At 39.1% G+C, this 21,658-nt stretch overlaps 1 protein-coding gene across 3 annotated transcripts; it reads right to left on the bottom strand.

The window, feature by feature from the left end:
* Positions 1 to 882: 882 nt before the first annotated feature.
* LOC122684316 (vascular non-inflammatory molecule 2-like) lies at positions 883 to 20,959 on the bottom strand. 3 transcript variants are annotated; one of them, XM_043888367.1, is made up of 8 exons: positions 20,726 to 20,953; positions 20,475 to 20,605; positions 14,450 to 14,642; positions 10,499 to 10,787; positions 8,406 to 8,779; positions 6,742 to 6,912; positions 6,329 to 6,397; positions 1,468 to 1,493 (listed from the first exon to the last, which is right to left on the bottom strand). In XM_043888367.1, the coding sequence occupies exons 1-7, from the start codon at positions 20,936 to 20,938 to the stop codon at positions 6,368 to 6,370; spliced, it is 1,401 nt and encodes a 466-aa protein (XP_043744302.1). In that variant the 5' UTR covers positions 20,939 to 20,953; the 3' UTR covers positions 1,468 to 1,493; positions 6,329 to 6,367. The 3 variants fall into 3 exon arrangements, with proteins under 3 accessions (XP_043744301.1, XP_043744303.1, XP_043744302.1); XM_043888366.1 differs by lacking the exon at positions 6,329 to 6,397 and having other exon boundaries at positions 883 to 1,493; positions 20,726 to 20,959; XM_043888368.1 differs by lacking the exon at positions 6,329 to 6,397 and having other exon boundaries at positions 883 to 1,493; positions 20,797 to 20,882.
* Positions 20,960 to 21,658: the final 699 nt, after the last annotated feature.

Below are 21,658 nucleotides of genomic sequence, written 5' to 3' on the forward strand. Positions count from 1 at the left end.
AAGCTGTTTGGTAAATAAAATGTGTGTGTGAAAATCACTGATGCGACATTGTAAGGCAAACAATTTTACAGTCAAGTACTGTTAGTTTTCCTGGGGACTGGTGCTATTTGTTTTTCCTTCTTGCTTTTGCTTTTTGTTTTGTTTTGTTTTGTTTTTGTTTTTTTTTTGTTTTTTTTTGTTGTTTTGTTTTGTTTTGTTTTTTTGTTTTTTTGTTTGTTTTTTTTTTGTTTGTTTGTTTGTTTTGTTTTTTTTTGCTTTTGCTTTTAACGAATTCTAGTATAGCTGACAACTCTAAATGTGAATCAGGGGAAGCACTGTCCCTTAGAATCTGTGAGGAAATCCTTGTTTATATCTTTCTCAAACCAGTGAGTTTAACTTCAGAGGCTGACTACCAGTCAACACTGAAACTCCTGAAAGTGAGATATGATTGCGCATGCATCATAAAACACGCCACAAAACCATTGCATAATGTCTAACTTCCTCAAGCAAAATTGACAAATCTGAAATGTTCTGTATTTTATGAAAAGATAAAAGAGCATACAGTTTTGATGATTTTGGAATATTACATACATGTACATTCCCCATCACTAAAAACAGACTACTCAGTGTTGAAAACAGTGTTACTATTAACAGTCATGGTCTCTGTGTTATGGTATTTGTGACTGTTAAATTATACCACAGCCATTAAGTAGGACTATTTGGAGCTATGACTCCCCAAGAAACTGGACTAGGTGTTAGTTTTTCTAGAACATCTCAAAACAACTTGTTTTGTTAAGATAAACCTAAACATTGGAGTTTACGTTTCCAATGGAATTCCAATGGGTTTGTTTCCATCTGATTAGAAAGCAAATCCCCCCACAATCATTAGCACAGAAAACTGAATGAATTCAAGTTGTCTTTAATGTCAAATGGAATTCAGTCATAAATCTCAGTTCCCCTCATTCCCATCATTACTGCTCTCTTTCAAGGCCATCACTGCATTTAAAATGTCCCTGAATCTCTTCACTCTGCTCCTGCTAACACACACATAAGTAGACACAATGTTATATGGCAGATAAGGCTGGAGCCAGGATTTGATCCTCGTCTATCTGGCCCAAACATCAATCATACCATTATACCATACTGTGATATTTCAGCATAGGCAAAAAAAGAGGCAAAATTCCTGTAGCCCTTAAAAATAATCCTTGATTATTTCCTTGAGGAAAAAATATTTGGAAATCATTGGTTTATACTAGTGAGCTAGTCATTCAATATTTCTTAGTAAATCTGAGATGAATCAATGACTATGATAAAGTGATGTTCTATGCCATCACAGTATACTGCAAGGTTATGATCATTAATAATGTGGGTAGCATCAGGTACGTTGTTGCTGAGTTGCTGGTCCCGCCTGAGATGGAATGTGCGTCTTTGGTGTACCATCTCCCAAAGAGCGACACTGTTAGGACAGGCTCAGATGATCCGTTCTTGTTTACCAAACGCCCATCTTCTAGTACCTAAAGGAAAAGTGGGAAGAGTATAGCCAACTTAATTCAAATATACATTACATGCAGACTCATGATTTTGAAACCACCCTAGATATCACAGTTGATCAAGTAGGTTACTAGGAAAGGGGTCTGGGGCCAGGCCTTGGGGAACTGGTGGGAAGGGTAGGGGACAGCTATTTTATATGTAAGGAAGACTAGAGCCATTCTATAAGGTTCAATAATTGAGTTTACACAATCAAATGTAACCTTTAACAGAAAGTCAGAAATCATCAGTAGCAAAAATTTATTGAGTCCAATTATATGCAGGATAACCAGGAGCCAGAAGAGTACAAATAGCACTCTTCCCTCAAGAAGCTTAAAAGTTAGTGCTAAAAACTGAGCAGATTCCAAATATAAAGAGAGAAATCAGTATAATAGTATCTTGGCAAGAGAAACAGGTATGTGCTTAGGAAGTCTGAGAAGGAATAGCTGATCTGATCAGCTTCCCAGAGTGGGAAACAACCTGCTACAAGGAGAAGAATTTCTCCCTGGGGTTGTATGACGGAAGACTCTGTACCAAGTGGAGATCAAGCCGCAAAGGCTCATTCTAAGACAAATATGTGTGTGGCGGGGGCTGGCGGGGCGCTGTGGGTGGCCTTCCCCAGACTCACAGTGTGCTAGGCAATGTGCGTGCTTGCTCATTCCCATTTGGTTAGAACCAGTGAGATATTCGCCCCCATTTTATAGGTAGGAAATTCAGAGGTTCACTGACGCACTAACTTGCATAATTAGTTTCAGAGACCAGTGCCGTGGTATGTAAGCTCACAACAACAGACTGTTAAATCTCCAGGAACTTTGACAGCTGGTTGTTAAGCATGGCTGTTCTTGAAATTGATCGTGGTGAGAGTATTTACACCATGATAATCGGCAAATGCCACACATCAGAGCTTTGCTTCTCCCTTAGAGAGTGGCTTGTTACAATTTATGGTGCATTACTAGTTGAAGATTAGTGAAGAGAAGACTAAGGAATATGGTCAAAAAGAAGAGCAAGGGTTAGATATGCAAAAATTGTGAATGATCGGATCTCTCCTGAAGTCACAGAAGCTTCTCTGTAAGGGAGTAATGTATGCAAAATAATGAAACAAGAAGAAACACAAATAGACAACAGAACAAGAAAAGAAAATGAATTTATAGAAAGAAACACAAATAGAGAGACAAGAGAACAAGAAATAAAGAAAATGAATTTATCAGTTGTGGAAAGGACAATTTGGATGGGGGAAGAACTTAGAGGGTAAGAAATTAGATGCTTCATAACTAGAAGTAGAAAATAGCTAAATATCCTCAAAGATAATTATTCTGGTGACACATAAACATAAAAACACAGCTCACTAACAAGTCGTAAAATGCACAACCTGTTGGTAGTTAGTTAAGTGTTCATTGTTTCTAAATTGTTCCTTGTTTACTAAACTGTTCGTTAAAGGAACAAAAATGAAATACCAGAGGTATATTTCAAATTATAGTTGGGTGAAAGTTTGAAACAAGTTAAACACAAATATTTCGTTTTCTTATGACTTTTCATTAATATAGTAAAATCGAGTCTATGTTAACTTCCTTGGGATTAACTTTTCCATATCAGTGATTGTATCTTAGGTTCTAGCTAGAACTTAGCATTTTTACTAGTTTCCTGTTACAAATTTTCCTAAAATATACTGTATAATTAATTGACCTCCTAAATAGCATATACTCAATATAATTTGATCTTTTTGATTATTCTCTTACACTGGGAATTCTTACCCACAAAAATCAAATCAATCAATCAACCCACCAAAATGTGGGACTATGGAAAAATACAGGTCTCACCCCCAGAGACTCTGATTTACTGATCTACAATGGGACCTGGTCTCTTACTCTTCCAGTCCGTCTGCACATTGACCTATACTTAGATGATGTTCAGTACATGTGGCCTAATTCTGGCAACATTTTCCTCCAGTTGTTGATAAACGGTTAACTAGGGACACCTTCTGAGGTAACTAACTAAAAATACATCCTGATACTTGTACAATGCTTCACTATACAAGTGCTTTCACATGCCTTCCCAAATCAGTGAGGAAGATATTCTCCCCCATTTTATAGGTAGCAAATTCAGAGGTTAACTGACTTGCACAAACTTACATAATTAGTTTCAGAGACCAGACTTCTGATAATATACCAGAGTTAACTTCAAATAGTAAAGTAATGTTTCCCAGAGTTGTGGTCAATAACACTTCATACTCTTAGCTTGAACTAAGGGTGGGGAAAAGATAAGAAGTAAACATACTGAAATCTTTGCAGAAGGGATCTTAAAAGATAATGTGTAAATATATGTTGATGGAGAGTCCATAACCAGGGAAACTGGGGAAACACTCAGGAAAACACGGTTGGTGTGACTCTTGTAAAACACTTGTCATCTATGGTATTAGAACTGATATCTCTAGAAATAGCAAGTTAACAGATCAGCAAGTTAACATGATCTGCAAAGTTTCTAGAGAAAGAATAACTAAAAGATAAAATTCTTGATCGTTGATTTTTTTTTTTTTTTATTGTTCATTTGGTTAGTTGGTTCTTCCTTTTGTCTTTCTTATGAGTTTACTTGGTGTCCGTTCCTTAGAACCTGATGAACTTCAGGGAAAGTCATGCCACAGAGAATCTACACTTGTAAAATGAAAACCAGTACCCTAACTAGGAAACATCCTCCAAGGAACTGTTATACCAAAACCCCTGCTTGCCAGCAGACAAATGCCTCTTTTATAGCTCTGAGGAGTCAACACACAGTGTATCCCATTTCTTCTTTTTGCAAAAGAGCTGGAGTAGATGCTGCTGCTGCTGCTAAGTCACTTCAGTCGTGTCCGACTCTCTGTGACCCCATAGACGGCAGCCCATCAGGCTCCCCGTCCCTGGGATTCTCAGGCAAGAACACTGGAGTGGGTAGATGAGATATGGCCCAAATGATAAATATAATGCAAGTGCCTAATTTATTTATCTATTATCATTTTTGGCCATACCATGCAGCATGCAAGATCTTACTTCCCTGATCAGGGATCAAACCCATGCCGCCTTCATTGGAAGTGCAAAGTCTTAACCACTGGACTGCCAGGGAAGTCTCTGTAAGTGCTAAATTTAAAGGGTAGATACGATCCCTCCCTCTCCTCCCTCTTTCTATCCAAAAATAAAGGGCCAGTGTTCAAGGACAGGAGGTAGCATGACTAATTCTGGGAATTTTGAGTTGAGATCAACAAATTAAGTTAAGTGCTTAACCAGTTACTATTTTGTTTTATTCTCTCATTGTTTCCTACTGCCTAAAACCATTTGTGATGAAAAGTTTAAAATCTTCATCAACTAGCACCACCAACTTCTTCAAGTATATTGATGTGGTTCAGAGTGATAGTCACATGGCATCTCGGACTTTGGAATTTTAATGTGATCTGGAAAACTCCAACTGTTTTTTGTCTTTCTCCCATGGATGAGACTCTTTTGTGAGATAAATGTTCTGTCCTATTTTGGAGCAAATCCTCAAAGAGATACAAGTCTAAGAGTACATGGCATGGGGAAAATTTTTCAAAACAGTACCCAGAAAATTAGATTGTGTGCTCAGTTGAAATGGCAAGGCTTAGCTAGGTGGGATGCGTGGTGACAAACGAGATCCAAGAGGGAGGGCATGTATGTATACATATAGCTGATTCACTTCATTGCTCAGCAGCAACTAACACACCATTGTAAACTAATTATACTGTAATTAAAAAATAAAATGAATGGCAAGGCTTACAAGACACAGTGCACACACACCACTAGACCCCATGTCTTCCTAAGCTTACCTGAGTGAACCCTACCCTCCTTTCTTTCACTTCCTTGAATTCGCAGATAATTTCAACTTATCGACACATGTTTGTGCCAGGCTATCAACTTTTAACTATTGGATTTCAGTTCCAGATCTCTTACTTCAGATCTGATCATGGTTTTCTGTAGTTGGCACCAAAGGTTTTATTCCAGCCTCAATGTGCTCCCGAGATTCTCTGCCTTTACTGGGTTCTATGGCAGCCAAGGATTCCAGTTCTCTGAGTTTCCCAGCCTTAAGGCTGCACTGTATGTTAAATTGTTGGTGTCACAGAATCAAACATTTTTACAGATGTGACATATTCCAATCTGATAATACAAGCAGACACAGATATATAACCATAAGCAGTCTGCAGTTTTAAAGATTCCCTTGCTTGATGCTTTGGATTAATTAGCTTAGATTCTATTTTTCTTTTGTAAAAACAAAAAATGCAGTGATTTCATTTAGGTTTCTAAAAGTCTGCCACCATTTGTCACAGTTCAATGAAGATATTAAATTCCAAACTTGTGGAGTGTGTGTATGTACGTGTGTGTATATGCACCATGTACTAAGTAGCAGATATAAACCTGCAGAATCTTAATTTTAATTTGAGACCAGCTTAATTTGTGGATGAACTAGCTATGACCACTGTGGTTTATGAAATAAATATTTGATTTTCTATTTGTCTTCACATGTTCGAAAAAAGAAATTAAAACTCTGTAAGCAAATATTCTGCAATGAATGGTTCCTCAGACTCATAGGCCTTAGGTATCTTGTGTTGTTCCAACAAAGTGTCATCACATAAGAATTAGTTGCTGTAAGTTACAAATATGGTCACAAACCCACTTCCCCTTCTTATCCATACCCTTTGCAATATGATTTCACAGCTCTTCCCATTGAGAGTTCTGCATCATTTTTTTCTTCACCCTTTGAATCTACATTGGTCATGTGACTTGCTTATGGTAGATGAAATATTTGCAAACACGGTCCAAGCAGAGACTTGAAAAGAACTTGCCTATTGTGTTTCTTTCTCTATTTATGCTCTTGGACTCTTTCATTTAACATGTGGACAAGCCCAGGCTTTCTGGAAGATAAGGGACCACAGAACATGCCTCCAGTCATTCCAGCTGTTCAAGACATGGCCATCACCAACCAACCAACCCCAGCCAGCTCACTTGCTAGCAGCAGATGCATGAATGAGCCCAGCCAAGATCAGCTGAGCCCCTTCTAGTCCAGAAGAACAGCTTAGTCACACCCAGTTCACAGCACCAACCACAATATCAGGCTAAAGATACGGTTATTGTGCAAAGCCATGAAATTTTGAGGAAGTTTGTTACACAGCAAAGGTTAACAGAAACTGTTTTCTTAGCCTGTTTTGTTTGACTTCAGAAGACAGATAAAACGAAGACACTCTTAAAATTCTCCTACCTCAAATTTTTCAGGTGCCAGCTTGATTTTAGAAAGTAGCACTTCAGGAAAAACATACTCTGTTCCAAATGTGCCGCTTAGGGAGAACATTTCAAATCTCGTCAGAGCAGTTTCTACTGGCTGTCCACACGTTGTCAAATTAGTAGATCCGCATTTCAGCATTGTGCATACCTGTGTAGAAGAGATGCATATAAATTCCAACACCTTGAATCTAAGTTACTTGTACTAGAACTCTTGACTCAGTTTATAGCAAAGAAAATATTTTCTCCATTTGCTAAAGGGATTGGATCATATAATTACTTGATTCATTGGAAATGGCAAATGATTAAGAGCCAACCCACACATCCTGGGCAACCAGTGGATTGAAAGAAAGAAGCCAGTTTTCATAATAGGAAAGAACAAATCTGACTCCATATTGGATCTGGTTCTATTACTTTAACCTTTGTATTCTAGTGCTTTTGCTACAAGTTAATCACTGAATGGAGACCGGTGCGCTCAGTTGCTCAGTCATGTCCAGCTCTTTGCAATTCCTTGGACTGTAGCCTGCCAGGCTTTTCTGTCCATGGAATTTTCCAGGCAAGATTACTGAAGTGGGTTGCCAGTTCCTCCTCCAGGGGATCTTCCTGAGTCTCTGACATCTCCTGCATTGGCAGGTGGATACTTTACCACTGTGTCACCTGGAAGCCTAAATGGAGGTTGCCTATAAGCTTAAATTATACATAATGAACTGTCTCTGAGAATCGTGCCTTTCATGTAATAAGCTAAAATACCTCTGTTTAGCTCATAGGGAATATCTAGACTAGGTCCACTTATGAATGACTACAAGAAGAAACATTTTACATTTCCCTTCCAGAGTCTGACCGGAACCAGGACTTTACCTTTTTCCCTTTCAGTATAAAAGAAGCCTGACTTCTACCTCAGGAAAGACGGTTCTTTGGGACACTAGTCCGCCACTTCAGTCTGCTGGCTTTCCAAATGAGGTCACTGTTCCTTGCCACAACAACTCATATCTCAATTTATTGGTCTGTCCCACAGTGAGCTGTACAAGCTTGAATTTGGTATCAGATATAAACCATTCATCTGGCATGTCAGATGATGGCATTTGGTCCAAGAAAGTGGAACTCTTTGGGCAACAGAAGTACTAAAGTCAAAAGAATGATTAAAATTTTGACCATCTCTTTTTTTTTTTCCCTATCTGTTTCCTTAGAAGAAAGCAATGAGGCACAGAGTGTAAAAATAAAATGCAAATGCATAGCCAACACTATACAAAAAGCTTGCACTTTAAAAATTTGTCATTGGAAGGGCAGGAAATGACTAGGACATATGGTTACAAGAGCAGTTAAAATAAAAATGATATCCCTACTTATTGTTAGTTTTAAAAGTTAAAGTAAGACTTTATATTTAGATATGTCAACAAAATTACTTAAGGAAGCCACTTAAATATGTAAGCTAGTTCATTAGTCAATTAGAAAATGAGGTTAATATTTTTTTAATGTGTTCAAAGCAAGCAATCAGATGATACTTAGCTCCCCTGCAAATATCATAGGATTAATCCCAAATCGTGAAACCATGAAAAAGCACTGGATTCCCCGGAACAAATATGAAAAGTTGACCCTGGAGTTTACTCACACCCAAACACTCGTCTTCACTTGAGTTGAGATTACCTGCCAATATTCTCTTCTCCTTCGCCCATGAAGTCCTGTGAAAGCTCCTAGAACATACACTTCACTCCCCTCCTGTCCTAACATCCTGTAGCTTAGATGACAGCAGAGCTCTTTTTGACACACGGTAAGGTTTCCTGCCCTTTCAGAGAGCTTTGTGAAGTTGAACTCATCGTGGGAAATAAATCCCCTGAAGGAATTTTTAGCTCCTGGAAAGGGTGTGATGGAGGTGGCGTAGGCACTCCAATTCATGGCTGGTGGGTAGGTCGGGGAGTTCCGGGGATGGGAATCCACCTCCGCAAAGAGGATCTTTCCTGACTCTGTTTGCATATCATGATGGTAGACTTTGGGAGAGTGTGGTGCATAGATACCACTGCCTGTGAATGGAAGACAAGTCTTTTAAAAACAAACAAACAAACAAACCCAACACCCCCAGTTTCCCCATCAGAACTGAGCATATGGTCATGTCACAAGACTAGTCATGAGACGGCACAAGGCATTGAACACCCAGGTACTTCTCCTATTCTCCACTGGAGGAGATTAAAAATGGAATGATCAGTGGTCTCATTTAATAAACTTTGAACATAATTTATTACCACAACAGAAAATTGAGCCAAATATTAAAACCACTGAATCATTGAAGTTTCTGAGATGTGCATGCTAAGTCACTACAGTCGTGTCTGATCCTCTGTGATCCTGTGGGCTATAGGCCACCAGGCTCCTCTGTCCATGGGGTTCTCCAGGCAAGAATACTGCAATGGGTTGCCATTTCCTCCTCCAGAGGATCTCCCCAACCCAGGGATAGAGCTGGCATCTCCTATGTCTCCTGCATTGGCAGGCGGGTTCTTTGCCACGGGCCCTTTGAGAGGTAGGGAAGGTAACATAAAAGAACAGTCCCTCCTGTTCTCCATTGTGGTGGTTTTCAAATATGTCCAAAAATTCTTCATTATTCCTCTCTCCAACAGGTGGATCTAATTTGTTTTACCTTGAGTGCGGGCTTGACTTAGTGACATACTCCTAATGAATATAATGAGGTAGAAATAATGGCTTATGACAAGTCATAAAAAGCTGTTCAGCTTTCCCCTATCTCTCTCCATCTTTCTCTCCTTACTAGCTCTGGAGAAAGTCAACTGCTATATCATGAGGATATATCACACAGCCCTATGGAGAGGCCCATGCGACAAGAAATGAAAGTCTCCTGTCAACAGCCACTGAGAAAGAGAGGAACCCTACCAAGAGCCATATGAGTGAGCCATCCTGAACGCAGACCTGCCAGCCCCAGTCAAGTCTTCAAGTGACTCCTAGCCCAGGCAAAGGCTTGATGTAACCCAAGAGATGGCCTGAGCCAGGACCACCCAAGCTACTCCCAAGCTCCTGACCAACACAAACTGTGAGATAGCAGATGTTTGTGGTTTTACGCCACTTCCGCTTTTTACTTTTTGAGTAATTTATTACACAGCAACACATCAATAACACGCTCCTCTGCCTTCACCAGTTTTAGAGCATATCTTGTTTAGTTTCCTGCTTTGCTACATACTGCTGCTGCTGGATAGTGACTTCAGTCCTGGCTGACTCTGTGAGACGCCATGGACTGTAGCCCCCCAGGCTCCTCTGTCCATGGAATTCTCCAGGCAAGAGTACTGGAGTGGGTTGCTATGCCCTCCTCCAGGGGATCTTTCCAACCCAGGTATCGAACCCAGGTCTCTGCACTGTAGGCAGATTACCACTGAACTACCAGGGAAGCTCTTGCTACTTACTAGCTGATGCCTTTGGCAGGTTACTTGTATTTTTGTGTGTCTCAGTTTTCTAATCCACAAAACCAGACTGATAATCCTCAGCCCACACATAAAGTTGTGAGGATAAATGAAATAATACACATAAAAGTCTTAACACAGACATAGCTATTATATGTAGCTGTTATTATAACAGTAGCTCTTCTTTTCTTCTTCTTCTTCTTTTTTTTTTTGTGAACAGATACAAGCTTAGTGAGAAGTTCCAACAAAGAACTAAAAAAAATTACAACAGGTCATATCCAAAGCATGAGTTTCTCTCCATTTAGAAATATAATCTGCAAACCACATCTAGTCATGGATTACCTGTCATTTTTAGGTTGATATTATGTGTGTTTGCTGCAAGAAGATTAACTCTCATTCCCATTGCCCATGCTGAATGAAATTCAATAGCTGTCAAAAGGGGCAAAACGTTCATCCAAGCTGTGGGAAACAATATGGTGTCCACGTGGAAATCTTTCACCAGGGTCACAGCAGGATCATGGAAGAGAATATCAAAGCACGTGAAAATGCCAAACTTTCCAAAGGTGGTGTTGAAAGTCACTAACTCCGGCTTTTCGGGGACATCAAACTGAAGCTCACGGTAGAGGTGGTACTGTAATAAACACCCAGGATAAAATCAGAAAAGCCTTGTTTATTGAAGAGATGACACATGAAGACCTTCCAAGTTAGTAATTACCTGCTCAACAGTGGGAAATCTATAGAAGGTGAATGCCACTGGTGATTGGAAGCTAACTTTCAAAGAAAAATAAGGAGAAATATAGTTTCTCTGTGTCTCTCTCTGTCTCTGTCTCTCTTGCTCTCCTTTTCTTTCTCTCTCTCCCTCCTCTTGTCTCTCCTTACCTGCCTCCCTCTCTCAATCAGGGCCAAGTATCTCCCCATGAATTGCAAACACTATGTGCTTCTTGAAAGATGAAGATTTACATCATTTTTCTTTGAGTCCCTGGTACCTAAAAATACAATTGTTGTTGTTGCTTAGTTGCTGAGTTGTGTCCAGTTCTTTGTGACCCCATGGACTATAGCCCGCCAGGCTCCTCTGTCCATGGGATTTCCCAGAAAAGAATACTGGAGCTGGTTGTCATTTCCTTCTCCAGGGGATCTTCCTGACCCAGGGATTGAACCCGAGTCTCCTGCATTGGCAGGTGGATTCTTTACCACTGAGTCACCAGAGAAGTAGAAATATAATAGATACACAATAAATATCTGTTAAGCAGGTGAGGGAGGCCCCATCCCTGTTTACCATGTCCCTTCCAAAGTAATCTCAGGGACTGTTATCCAGTTTTGAAAATTGTTGTTAAACACAAATGTTTTATTTCATTCTGATTCCTTCCAAGTAAGGTTGAGAAACAAACCTAGTCTAATTTGCTAATCAGGGTCAATAGCTTAATAAAATGATTTGCAAAGTAGGAAAAGCTGAGAGTTAGAAGCAAGACTATTAAAACTCCTCTCAACGTTTATTTTCTATCTAAAAAATTTTTAATTGAAATTTACTAGCATTTTAAGAATCAATCGACAAAAGTACTCTTATCAGATCCATATGTCAGAGGACATCGGTCACGAACTGTTCTGAGGTGCCCTGCCAGGAGAGTAGGAGCTTCTCACTTTAGGATGACTCAGGTCCTCACTAGCTGCCCACATCCTGTACACTGCACCATCCTGCCATTTACTGGGTCTGGTTAAGTGGATTGATCAACTATGTTATCAGTTTAACTAGGTCAACACTTACAGAATAGAAGAGTAACTGCAAAAAATAGCCTTTAAAATGATACTAACGATGCAAACACGGTCTCCAAAATAACAAAAATGGCATTTCTATTCCTAATTTGAGACACATTTTTGAGAACATGAAAGTTTAATTACATTTGAAAACAAGTTGACAGACCCACAAGATTACATAGAAAGCTTTTGGAAAGTTTTGGGTCTTATTTATAAATGCACAAATAAGTGCATAAATAAATATAAACATATTTTTAAGGACTTGTGTTAAATTCTTTTTCATAAAGATATATGATCAAAAACATTTGAAAATCTTTGATAATATATCTTTCTTCTTGACTAAAATTTATTTTTTACCTAGGACTTCCAGGAGATAATTTCTCCACTCAGAAGATTCTGAGGTTCCAATATAAGATGATTAGAAAAAAGAATATGAGACAGGAAACGGGACATTCACATGGACCTGCACACCCCATATTCATGTAAAAGTTCAGTCTCTCTCCATGCCCAATTTGGTACAAAATTATGGCTTTATGTTATTTTATTCCTTCAGGTTATTTTACTCAGATTTTAAAGTAAAAATTTTATAATTTGACCTTAAATCAATAAAAGGATAATTAAATCAACTGGTATAGAAACTAAAAAATAAAGATCATTTTTGTAACTTGATAGAAAACAAAGAAATTAGCTTCTATGAAACTGATTCATACAATATGAAAACACCTTTTATCATTTTAGTGTTAAATGGCATCCAAGTCAGAAAACAACAGTTAGAACTGGACATGGAACAACAAACTGGTTCCAAATAGGAAAAGGAGTATGTCAAGGCTGTGTATTGTCACCCTGCTTATTTAACTTATATGCAGAGTACATCATGAGAAACGCTGGGCTGGATGAAGCACAAGCTGGAATCAAGGTTGCCAGGGGAAATATTAATAACTTCAGACATGCAGATGACACCACCCTTATGGCAGAAAGTGAAGAAGAACTAAAGAGCCTCTTGATGAAAGTGAAAGAGGAGAGTGAAAAAGTTGGCTTAAAGCTCAACAATCAGAAAACTAAGACCATAGCATCTGAACCCATCACTTCACGGCAAATAAATGGGGAAACAGTGGTTGACTTTATTTTTTTGGGCTCCAAATCACTGCAGATGGTGACTGCAGCCATGAAACTAAAAGATGCTTACTCCTTGGAAGAAAAGTTATGACCAACCTAGACAGCATATTAAAAAGCAGAGACATTACTTTGCCAACAAAAGTCCGCCTAGTCAAGGCTGTGGTTTTTTCAGTAGTGATGTATGGATGTGAGAGTTGGACTATAAAGAAAGCTGAGTGCTGAAGAATTGATGCTTTTGAACTATGGTGTTGGAGAAGACTCTTGAGAGTCCCTTGGACTGCAAAGAGATCCAACCAGTCAATCCTAAAGGGAATCAGTCCTGAATATTCATTGGAAGGACTGATGTTGAAGCTAAATTCTAATATTTTAACCACCTGATGTGAAGAACTGACTCATTTGAAAAGACCCTGATGCTGGGAAAGATTGAGGGCAGGAGGAGAAGGGGATGACAGAGGATGAGATGGTTGGATGACATCACCGACTCAATGGACATGAGTTTGAGTAAACTCTGGGAGTTGGTGATAGACAGGGAGGCCTGGCGTGCTGCAGTCCGTGGGTTCACAAAGAGTCGGACATGACTGAGCGACTGAGCTGAACTGACTGGTATCCAGATGACAGTCATCTCAGTATCCTTTGTATCAATATTAAAATTATTTGCATATATAAAACAGGGCCTTTTCCAATGACTTGTCTCTTCACATCAAATGGCAAAGTATTGTTTTATATATGCAAAAGTATTGGAGCTTCAGTTTCAGCATCAGTACTTCCAATGAATATTCAGGGTTGATTTTCTTTAGGATTGATGTGTTTGGTCTCCTTGGTATCCAAGGGACTCTCAAGTCTTCTCTAGCACCACAGTGCAAAAGCATCAATTCTTTGGCTTTCAGCCTTCTTTATGGTCCAACTATCACATCCATACATGACTACTGGAAAAACCATATCTTTGACTAGATGGACCTTTGTCAGCAAAGTAATGTCTCTGCTTTTTAATACATTGTCAAGGTTTTTCATCTAGGTTTGTCAATACGATGTTACCAATATTTTTTAAAAGAGAGCAAAAAAAAAAAGACATTTTAGAAATGTGGATTAAATGGTAGACTGAGATCTGTAAGAAAGGTTTTGTAAGTCCAGGCCCTGATGCTGGAAAAGTTTGAAGGCAAAAGGAGAAGAGGGTGGCAGAGGATGAGGTGGTTAGATAGCACCACCGACTCAATGGACATGAATTTGAACAAATTCCAAGAGCTAGTGAAGGACAGAGAAGCCTGGCAAGCTGCAGTCTGTGGGGTTGCAAAGCGTCGGACATGACTTAATGATTGAACAACGACAATAAAACATCGTATTATAAGGAAATGAAGCTCTATCCCCTAAACACAGAACACACCCTTCTCAAAGGAGGCTCCATTTTACACACTCACCCCGTCTTACCTTATGGTAACGTGCCACCAGCTTTCCCGTTTTATCATACACCACGTTGGTGTTGTATTGATAATGGCCATTAGAAGGACACTTGGTATGACTAGAATTACATGGTTTTTTGTCACCCATATTTGCCACGACATAGATAGAGTTGTTCTCGGCCAGGCAGCTGAGTCTTGCTTGTACTGGTGTATGACCAAATCTAAAGCAAATTTTAATTAAGACATTTCAATGTCAAAGAGAGAAAGGCCAATACTGTATGATATCACTCATACATGGAATTTTTAAAAGTCAAACTTGTAGAAACAGAAAATAAAATGGTGGATATCGGAAGTTGGATTGTGGGAAATTGGGGACATGTAGTTTAAGGGTACAAACTTGTAACTTATAAATAGATAAATCCCAGAGACTGAATGCATAACATAATGCTTATATTCATATATACGCATGTATGATAAACTTTAAAGTCACTATGAAACTAGGTCTGAATTTTCTCACATACACACAAAAAAATACTAATTATGTGACATGATAGAGATCATATTTAGAAGTCACAAGTTATACTTGGTGAATTTTTTCCACATTGTATCTATTAGTCCAGCAATTCATTATTCACTCTCCTGTAGAAACGGTTTTCACCTCTTCAAGAGATCACTCCATCAACACACACATATACACTAGTACCTCTCATCTGTGGAAAAAAATAAAATAGAAACATCTCTTGACCCCCACATGCCCTTCTAGTTTATTTTTTCCTTAGGTCCCTAGGTTCATAGGTCCCTCTTAAAATAAAACTCCCTGAAATAGCTGGCCCTCTTTCTGGATCAGCCCATCTTCTCCCATTCTCTTTGGAAGTGCTCAGATCAGGCTTCATTGCTCTCGTTCCACCTGACAACCCCTACTAATGCAAGTGATGACAGCCACATCTTATCTTATCTTGTACCACTTCTGCATCGGCTGATGGAGTTACACCCCCCTCCTGGAAACACTTCACCCCACCTATTGGACCCCATTCTCTCGTCCTCCTACTCACTGGCGGCTTTTCTCCATCTCCTTTTCTGGTTCCTCCTCTTCTGCCCTGACTCTAAACATTGAAGTTTCCTGTGGCTCAAGCAATAGATTACTTCTCTTCTCTGACTCATTCCATAGGTGAACCCATCTTGGTGTTAAATATTGTCTATTAGAGATAAGTTTCTCTTCTTTTTCAAAGGGAATTTTATTCTTTTATTATTTCCAACAATAATCCAGCTCCTAAAGTCTTGAATTTAAGATGTATTGGGGAGTTTGGTTCTTAGTAGTTTGGGAATAGTTAAATGAGCTCTCCTTCTGGGTCGTGGTGGCAAGGGTGTCTCAGTTTGTTAGCGGTGCAATCCAAAGTTACATGTGTTATTCTGGTGGTGGAATCCACTGGAACCCCCTGGAAATAGTAGCACTGTTAGCCACTGGACCAAGGCCAGCCGTGAGGGCCATGACCTTTGGACTCTGGAGATTCCAAGACAATAAAGTGACAAACAGCAGAATAAAAAAGAAGGGACATGATCCTTCCATCTGTGCCTTTCTTTTTAGCTGTGACTCTGTGGCCTTACGTAGCAGTCATGCAAAATAGTCTATAATTCTTATCTTTGGATTTGAAATGAGTGTAAAAAAGAATGTTTGCACGGCTTATTGAAAAATCTGACTACTGTGTCTTTACAATGAACAGAATAACTTTATATGATGAAAGTAATGTTTTTGTTCTTACTGTAGAAATATTTCTTTTCAAAGTTTGTACATGATTAAGGACATAAAAAATGTGCTTGACAGGTCTCTTGTTTTACCCAGAATAAAGAATATGCAGACCTGTGGTTACATCTGTGAATAGATCATTCTTTGAGACAGTTCTTCCTCCTCTGAGGACCAAGATTTTTGCTCTTTAACAGTACCGACCAGTGTGGAGTTGGCCTACCTTTGTGTCTGCTCAGACAGTCAGTTGTGTCTGACTCTTAGTGACCCCATAGACTGTAGCCTGACAGGCTCCTCTGTCTCTGGGGCTCTTCAGGCAAGAGTACTGGAGTGGGGAGCTGTTTCCTCCTCCAGGGGATCTTCCCAGTTCAGGGATGGAACCCATGTCTTTTAAGTCTCCTGCATTGGCAGGCAGATTCTTTACCACTAGGGCCACCTGGGAAGCCCAGCATAGCTTTACTGATAAATTATTAATATTATTTGAGAATAGTCACACTAAATGTGAAAGGAATAGAGTGAGCGCCATGTCAGGATATCTTTTTTAAACTAAGTATGACTATCAGTATTTAAAAATTCAACTACTATTCTTGTGTAGATGATAGATATTGTGTTTTATTTCCTAAAGCTTAATAGGTTTGAGTATGGACTTTATTTGTAGACAGCAAATAAGAGGAAATCTATAAAAGCATGTCTCAAAATAATTATCTATTTATCCATCCTATAAACTACATTATGACATGTGTTTCATTGAGAGCAATGTGATTTGAAAAAAAATGAGATTACGGGGGACCCAGATTTACTTAGATATTTATAGATGGTTCCTGATTTGAACTGCCACTGGCAAAGTACATTCATGACCTCACCAATAAGAATCTGATAAGATTCACTTTTGATTTTTAAAGCACAATTAAGTGTTCTGGAGCTTGCATTTAACAGGCAGTTTAAATTCAAACCCCCAGATGACCCTTTCTCATGACTACATTTCTGCTTCCTTACCGTAGATCTCTAGACATTTGCTGGTTACATGGGTGAATGAGTGAATGAATAAATGAAAAAGAATGGATTGATAAGTACTCTTATCCATGTTAGTAAATCTGATTTGAAAATGTTTTTCTCCCTGATTTTCTACCTCGAACCCTGACCTTGTATTTCATGCCAGACTCAAATATATATCTGCCAGGGTTACATCTCCACTTGGATGTCTATTAAGTTACAGCTCAAACTTCAGATGCACAAAATTGATTTCCTAAGTTCCATCCCAGACTTGCTATTCCTTCATTGCTCCTGTAACTGACCAGGACCCTAGGGGACCTAACCAGGACAGCCTCCCCCACCCCACCCCCACCCTGCCCTGTCTTCTATCTGCCTCTTTTTTGTAGAAAAACTTTAGTCTCCCAGGCCTCCCCTGAGTCACAAAAATTTAGCTCAAGAATTAATGACTGGAAGAATGTAAAGACATAGGAACAAAAAAATAGCAGTTGGGCCAGGAGGACTGGGAACAATTTAAAGAATAGATCAGCCATACAGGAGCACAGAATGTTAGGTCTTCCCCTGAGGACATAAAAATCAGTTTCTGACACCCATTCCTAGTTGTTTTGCAGACATAAAACCCTCACCAGATGGAAAAAGCTAAGTGCATGAAGGCCATGAGCATGTAGCCCCCAGTCTGGCTGGAATCTGAGGACTGATGATGTTAACCCCTGTGACATCACCCTATTACCTCTCCATCAGCTAACCAGAGAATTGTGCATGAGCTGATCACACACCCTGCAACTCTCTCCCTTACCTTGCCTTTAAAAACCCTTCTCTAAAGACCCAGAGGGATGGGATGGAGAGGGAGGTGGGAGGGGGGATTGGGAAGGGGAACACATGTAAATCCATGGCTGATTCATGTCAATAAATATTATTTAAAAAAATAAAATAAAATAAAAACCCTTCCCTAAAATCCATCGGGGGTTTGGTTCTTTTGAGCATTAGCCACTGGTACTCCTGGCTTGACACTGAACTTTCCTTCACCACGACCTTGTATCAGTAGATTGTCTTTCCAATGCCTGGACAAGAGAAACCAAACTTGGTTCATGAACAATCCCTATGTCCATAAATGGCAAGTTTGTGTCTCCAACTGCTTAGGCCAATCATTTGGGAGTCACTCTTTTGTTTGTTTGTTTGGAGAATTTTGTTTTGGCTGTAAGGCATGTCTTGTGGGATCTTAGTTCCCTGGCCAGGGATTGATCCTAGCCCCCTAAAGTAGAAGTTCGTAGTCCTAACCATTAGCAGTAATCTTTTGATGTTGGACTACTTTGTTTACTTTTATTTGTTTGGTTTTTTCTTGGAGGTGGGGGGTGTTGCAGAAACCCCTATAAATCTTGGCTCCTCCCTTACCTCTTTGGACCAGTCCAAAGAAGTATCTGAGCGACTGAACCCCAGGCTTAAGGCCTTGGTAAAGTCCCAAATAAAACATAACTGTCAAATTTTAGATTGTATTTGTTTTTTTCAGTCAACACCCCTATTATTATCTCCAAATGACATTCTATATGATAAATGAGTTTGTTTGCATCTATCTTCCCCCACAAGAATACTCATAAGCCATGGGGAGGGCAAAGACTTTGCTTTAATAAGTGCTATATCCCCTCTTCTTAAAATAGTATCTGGTACATAGCAGGTGCTCAATAAGTAATCATTAAATGAATTAAATGTGACTACATTGGATGACAATGCAAACCCATTTTCTTTTAAAATTTCTTTTTTGTAGCATAGAACTATGAAAGAGGTATTTACTAACCACCTGGAATAGACCTGTCCTCCAGCCTTCACCATGTGGCTCTAGTGGTAAAGAACGAGCCTGCCAATGTAAGAGACATAAGAGACGTGGGTTTGATCAGGAAGATCCCCTGGAGGAGGGCATGCCAAACCACTCCAGTATTCTTGCCTGGAGTATCCCATGGACAGAGGAGGTGGGCTAATGTCCACGGGGTCAGAAAGAGTTGGATACAACTGAGGCAACTTAGCATGCCAAGCATCACCAGTTTTCATAGCTACTGTGATCTCTGACTGGCCCATAAATTGGCCAAATATGTTGTTTGTTTGTTTGTTTTTTTAACTAAGGAATCCATCTCGCAATCCTACTGTGAGATGAAAAACAAATGGGTTGTCCTCTTCTCAAGACTTCTAGGCAGAAAGACTGTCCAGCTATTGCCCCTTTTCTTCCACAGCAAACACCATGGGAAGCATCAGCTCAGAACAAGAAGAACAGGAAAGTGGGGCTGCTGACTGTCATGGAACCCAGTGGTCTCCTCGTTGTGTGGCTAAGCCCTTTAGAGCTGAGGAAAGCCATTTTCTGATAACCCTTACATAAGCTTCAGACTTAACAGTAGTGCCTCAAAAAGCATGGTACCCATAATCCCCAGCAAAAGCGTGGCAGAGGAATGTTTAATAAGCTTAATTTGAGGTACCAGAGTGAAAAAAAGTATAAAAGGGTAAGATGGTGAGAGGATCTGAGAGTTGAGAAAGAATGAGTATGAAGTATAGAAGTGTTCAACCTGTACCTCAATAATTCAAGCCTTAGTAGGTAGTAGAAGTTATATATTAATAGACATATATATTAAATATTTTATATTGGAAAGTTTCTAAATTAATTTTTCCCAGGAAAATTAGCTTTACGAGCCTAGGAAACTGCAAAATGTCAAAGCATAAAGTCTTATGATTCAGATCTTTCTGCATGGGAAACAGATTCTAGAGCAGAGAGACGAAGAAACTGAAGTCTGATACCATCAACAGAGACCTTGGAATATTTTCCGAACACAACCCACGGTCCACTTCAGAAATTAATTTACTATTTATATTCATGAGATTGCCTTCCCCTTAGTTTCTAATCCCAATGATAAATATCTTATTTATATATTTCTCCAAATTTGATAAGCATATTAGATTACAAATTGTTAAATGGTATCTAAGTACAGTTTTAAAAATCAGATGAATGTCTACATATATATAAAACTTATACTACATATATGAACAGTTAGGATTTATCATTTTCTGTAGTAAGCATATACATTTTAGAGACTCACAGTACTTTGTACAAACAACTATGACCGGGACTTCCCTCATGGTCCAGTGATTAAGAATTCGCCTTCCAGTGTAGGGGAGGCAGGTTCTATCACTGGTCAGGGATCTAAGGAACTAAGACTCCACATGCTCTGGGGCAATGAAGCCCAGGTGTCACAACTGGAGAAGTCTGCATACTTCAACAAAGACCCAGCATAGCCTAAATAAATAAGTAAATATGTTTTTAAAAATAGGATACTTCAAATACCTGCGGGGGTCTTGACATGGAATCCAGTTCACCTGAGGATCTGGGATATTCTCCAGATAAGGGAAAATGGTTTCCCTGGTAAATTTCCATCCATAAAGCGCATCTTCTGGGGTCACGATGATCTGAGCACCCTGCTCAAAACAAGTTAAATCAGAATTATTTCTCTATGTATGTAGACAATTCAACACTCCAGTTTTCATCAGCTCTCATGCCTGTCTTACGAATTATGATTTGCAGAAATAAAAGAATACCTGCTCAGCTGCCTGCTTAATTGCCTTCTCCAGAATATCTATGTTCTTGTTCATGAGGAACAAGGCCTCACCTGGAGAAACAGGTGTTTTTGTATCACTTGGCAGTATGACAGCATGTTCATACACTGCAGCTTTAAAAGTATCCAGAGCACTGACATGCAGAATTATTAGGGCAAACACTGCCACGGAGGTTTGTAAAGAGGAAGTGATCATGGCTAAGGGATCCTGAGTTCTGCAAGTGAAAGTAACATTCATGCAGTATTTATAGAGGAAGGAACATTTATGTAACATGTGACTGCCAGTTCTTATTTTATAATCTCATGAATATTATGTCTCATCATTTCGGAGGAAACAAATTTCAGTTCCATGAATACAATCAAAAAGTATTACAAGGACTGTACAACATGTACTGTTGATAAAGTGTAATGACAAATTTCAAAAGAAGAATTCAAATATAACACAATTCTAAAAAAAAAAAAAAAAAAACAAATATAACACAATTGTACCCTTTTATTAATAGAAAGAAAATAGTTTACTAAATTAACTCTCATATGAAAACTATGACACAATAAATTTCATTTTTAAAAATTACAAAAACCAGATAATAATTTTTTTTTTCTGTTCTGTTGAAGGATCTACTTTGTGTTTATTTTCAGAAGATGAGAAAACTTTTAAAATATTTACTACTAGGAGAATGCAGTACAGGGTGATGTTGGGGGCAGAATTCACCCAGATCAACACTCTGACTTACTTATTAAAGACTGAATGTGCACTCCACAAAAACAAGATTTTGTGTTTGGTTTGCTCCTTGCTGCAACCTTAGTGCCCAAAGCACTGATCCTCCAGGAGCTGGTCCCTGGTGTTTGGCCAGCAGAGAAATCAAGAAACTCTCCTTAGGGAGCCTCTGTCCTTAGGGAGCTAAGCCTCCTTCCT

This window comes from Cervus elaphus, chromosome 26 (assembly GCF_910594005.1).
Source record: "Cervus elaphus chromosome 26, mCerEla1.1, whole genome shotgun sequence".
Lineage (NCBI taxonomy): Eukaryota > Metazoa > Chordata > Mammalia > Artiodactyla > Cervidae > Cervus > Cervus elaphus.

Coding starts and splice junctions, on each gene's coding strand:
- LOC122684316 (XM_043888366.1), bottom strand. CDS start 20,938: ATGATCACTTCCTCTTTACAAACCTCCGTGGCAGTGTTTGCCCTAATA. Junction 10,788..14,449: donor TGGTGGCACGTTACCATAAG/GTAAGACGGGGT, acceptor TGTTTATTACAG/TACCACCTCTACCGTGAGCT. Junction 6,913..8,405: donor GGAGAAGAGAATATTGGCAG/GTAATCTCAACT, acceptor TCTTCTACACAG/GTATGCACAATGCTGAAATG.